The 2,835-nt window shown below is 44.4% G+C and overlaps 1 gene segment (V, D, J or C); it reads left to right on the top strand.

The window, feature by feature from the left end:
* The first annotated feature begins 1,063 nt into the window (after positions 1 to 1,063).
* Positions 1,064 to 2,635, top strand: LOC115086103. The segment is given in 2 exon segments: positions 1,064 to 1,183; positions 1,298 to 2,635. Coding segments are annotated over 2 exon segments (552 nt in total).
* Positions 2,636 to 2,835: the final 200 nt, after the last annotated feature.

Genomic DNA, 2,835 nt, shown 5'->3' with positions numbered 1-2,835 from the left:
GTGAACAAGAGAGGGGTGAGCAGGGGCTGGAGGGAAAAAGGGAGAGCTGCGTAGGGGGCACTTCCATTTACCTCCCCACTCTCCCCCACCACCCACCCCACGGCTTCTGCTCATCTTCTCGCCACATCCTCACAAAATTGATGTTTACTGGGTCCAAATCTTTCTTTGGAAAGCTCGGTGTGCTAGTAGAGTACTAGTTGGGGGTTTTTTTAAGTTGTTTCAAAGCAATTGAAAAATCAGTTTTCCAGTTTTGTCCACAATTTTTGTCGTGTACCATGATTTTTTTTTTTTACTTAAAAAATTTAATTGAAAAGTATAACGATTTAGACGTCACCTCCAAATTAGTTTTACTGCTCAAACCAATATTTACGAAAATTCTTACAATTAAAAAGGAAGGTTGTGAGATCAACCGAATCAACCTTCCAGCCTTCTTTGCATCCAAGCAGATTTTTCACTTGCTCTCTCTGTCCCCTATTTCGTCGGTGGTTTCTGTAGTCCAGTTTTGTACTATTGCTTCTTTGAAAGTAACATTTTTCTTCCCAAGTTTTTCGCTTGACAACTGACAGATCCATCGGGCAGAGCTGTGCTTTGGATCCAGCACTGTATATTCGGATTTACTTCCACCTGGGCTGTAGGACACGTGGCATTTATTTCTGATGCTGGCGCTAATGCAGAAAGGAATTAGCCATGCATGTTGAAAAAAAAAATGATCATCCTCATTCGCTTTGTTTGGAACCTCTTTATTCATCACAAACTGAAATCAGAAGAATATATGTGTCTAACCTTCTTTCAAAAGCTCCGCGGTGCTTCCTTTCATCGGTAGAGCAGTTGTATCACCTTCTGGAAGCCACACACCCTACCTTTTTCTACAGTCATTCTTGCTGCTGGGAAGGTGCGATTTTGCAAAGCTGCACACTTCATGAGGCACTTTGTTTGTTTTCTTGCCTTTTCTTGACCTAGATATCAGTTAGCATCCGAGGCCAACCACGGGGTGAAACGGATCTTGCCCAATATCTGATGGAGTATAAAGTCATTTGCCGCAAGACCTTTGTTGTATCAGACTAAGATTCCAATTGCTGCTCTAGCCCTAGCAAAACGAAATCCATGCAGTAGACTCAGGGGGTCAAGATGGGTGCAGGCCCCAGGCTCCTCTTCTTTGGCTTGCTGTGGGGCCTCTGCGTCCGTAAGTATTTCACCGTAGACAAAGGAAGCTCACAAGTCAGGTCATACTCAGTTTGAACTAACAGATGAGGAGGATGAAGAGAGACCCGGTTCTGAATTGCCTGTATCTTTTTAGGAGCAGGTCTGGGCGCAGTCTCCTTGATTCAGTCTCCAATGTCCATCTCCCGGCCCCCGGGGAAAACGGCCAAGCTGCTCTGCGAGGTGGAGGGAGAGTCCGTCGTCAACCGAGGCGTCCACTGGTACCGTCAGGACCACGGCCAGCGCCTGCACTGGGTCCTGTACTACAGACCCGGGCAGCAGAACGTCTCCAAGCAGTACGAGGACAGGGTCTCCCTGGAGCCGGACGCGGACAGGTCGTGCACCCTCAGCATCACCGACACGAGGGAAGCGGACGGCGGCATGTACTTCTGCGCAGCCTGGCACAGTCTACACGTTAGGCTAGGGATGTCGGCAGCCCGTGCAAAAATCTTGCCTGCCCCCCTCCCGTCTACTGGCATCATTGTCCCGTCCAGGCACCGGCTGATGGCTTTGGAGAGAGCCTTCAGGCTGGTACAAGGATTTCGTTCCTGCTTCACGTATGCACAGCACATCCTGCCAGAGGATGCATCCTAAACACATGAATATTGGAGGAAAACCGACCGGCTGCAACTTTTAAATTCACATTGTCCTGTGCCTTCTTGTTTATTCAATTGGGGCTGACATCCTTATGGTTTATGTTCTCAGTACCTACCTAACTACAGGCTGCAAATTATTCCAAGCTGAAGCTGAACCTGATTTCCCAAATTAATGTTAAAATTCCACGAATGTCAACGAATGGAATCCATTAAACACTGACAAGTGGTCAGAATGTTTATTATCGGTACTATTACTAGTTTTGATCAATATTATTTATAGATAGATAAGATGTTCGTACCCGATTCTTTTTCTCTTGATTAAATGCCAGTATCCTCGCCCCCTCTCCTTAAAACATGTTTTTTCCTTTCATCCAATATGGTAGTTATATATTCATCATTTTAAATTGTTTTAATGCCGCTCTATTAGAAGTTATCTGCAGTAGCAGCCCACCAACAGCAGGGGCGCTTCTCCCTCATCCGCATCAATATAAAAAAATGAGCATTTTATAACATGCACGGTAGGCTCGAGAAGGTTATCTAACAGTTTATATTTCCTAACTCAATGAAAAGTGTGCATCTGCTGAGCTAGCTTGATGTTTATTACCCTTGCTTGCATCGTTTGTTGACATACGTATATTTTAAAGACCACGTGCAAAGTAGCAGGTAAATAGTTAATTACCCATCAAGAGGGTGTTTGCAGGGCAGAGATCGGCTTTCTGGTGGAGAAGGATCAGGGATATTTGCATGTAGTAACTGAACTACGTTTGCCCAACAAGCGCACTACGGAGAGTCACGATCAAATGCTGTCGTTTTAAAATAAAAGTGAAGTTTTTATTCTCCATATGATTCTGAATTGTTTAAGTGCTCTGTAAATTAATTTAAAAAAATGTGGCTCCGGGAGTATTGCTGGTCTATAGTTTGACCGTACTGAAAATACCCAAGCATAAATCTGATGTTTCAATCATAGATATTAAACATGGCTAAATGGAAAGGCACACATGTACAGGATAAGGAAGCTAACCCCCTAATATTATTTATA

The sequence above is a fragment of the Rhinatrema bivittatum genome, chromosome 2, assembly GCF_901001135.1.
Source record: "Rhinatrema bivittatum chromosome 2, aRhiBiv1.1, whole genome shotgun sequence".
NCBI classification, from domain to species: domain Eukaryota; kingdom Metazoa; phylum Chordata; class Amphibia; order Gymnophiona; family Rhinatrematidae; genus Rhinatrema; species Rhinatrema bivittatum.
The sequence above is the reverse complement of the archived record's forward strand: the minus strand, read 5'-3'. Positions and strand labels throughout refer to the sequence as shown.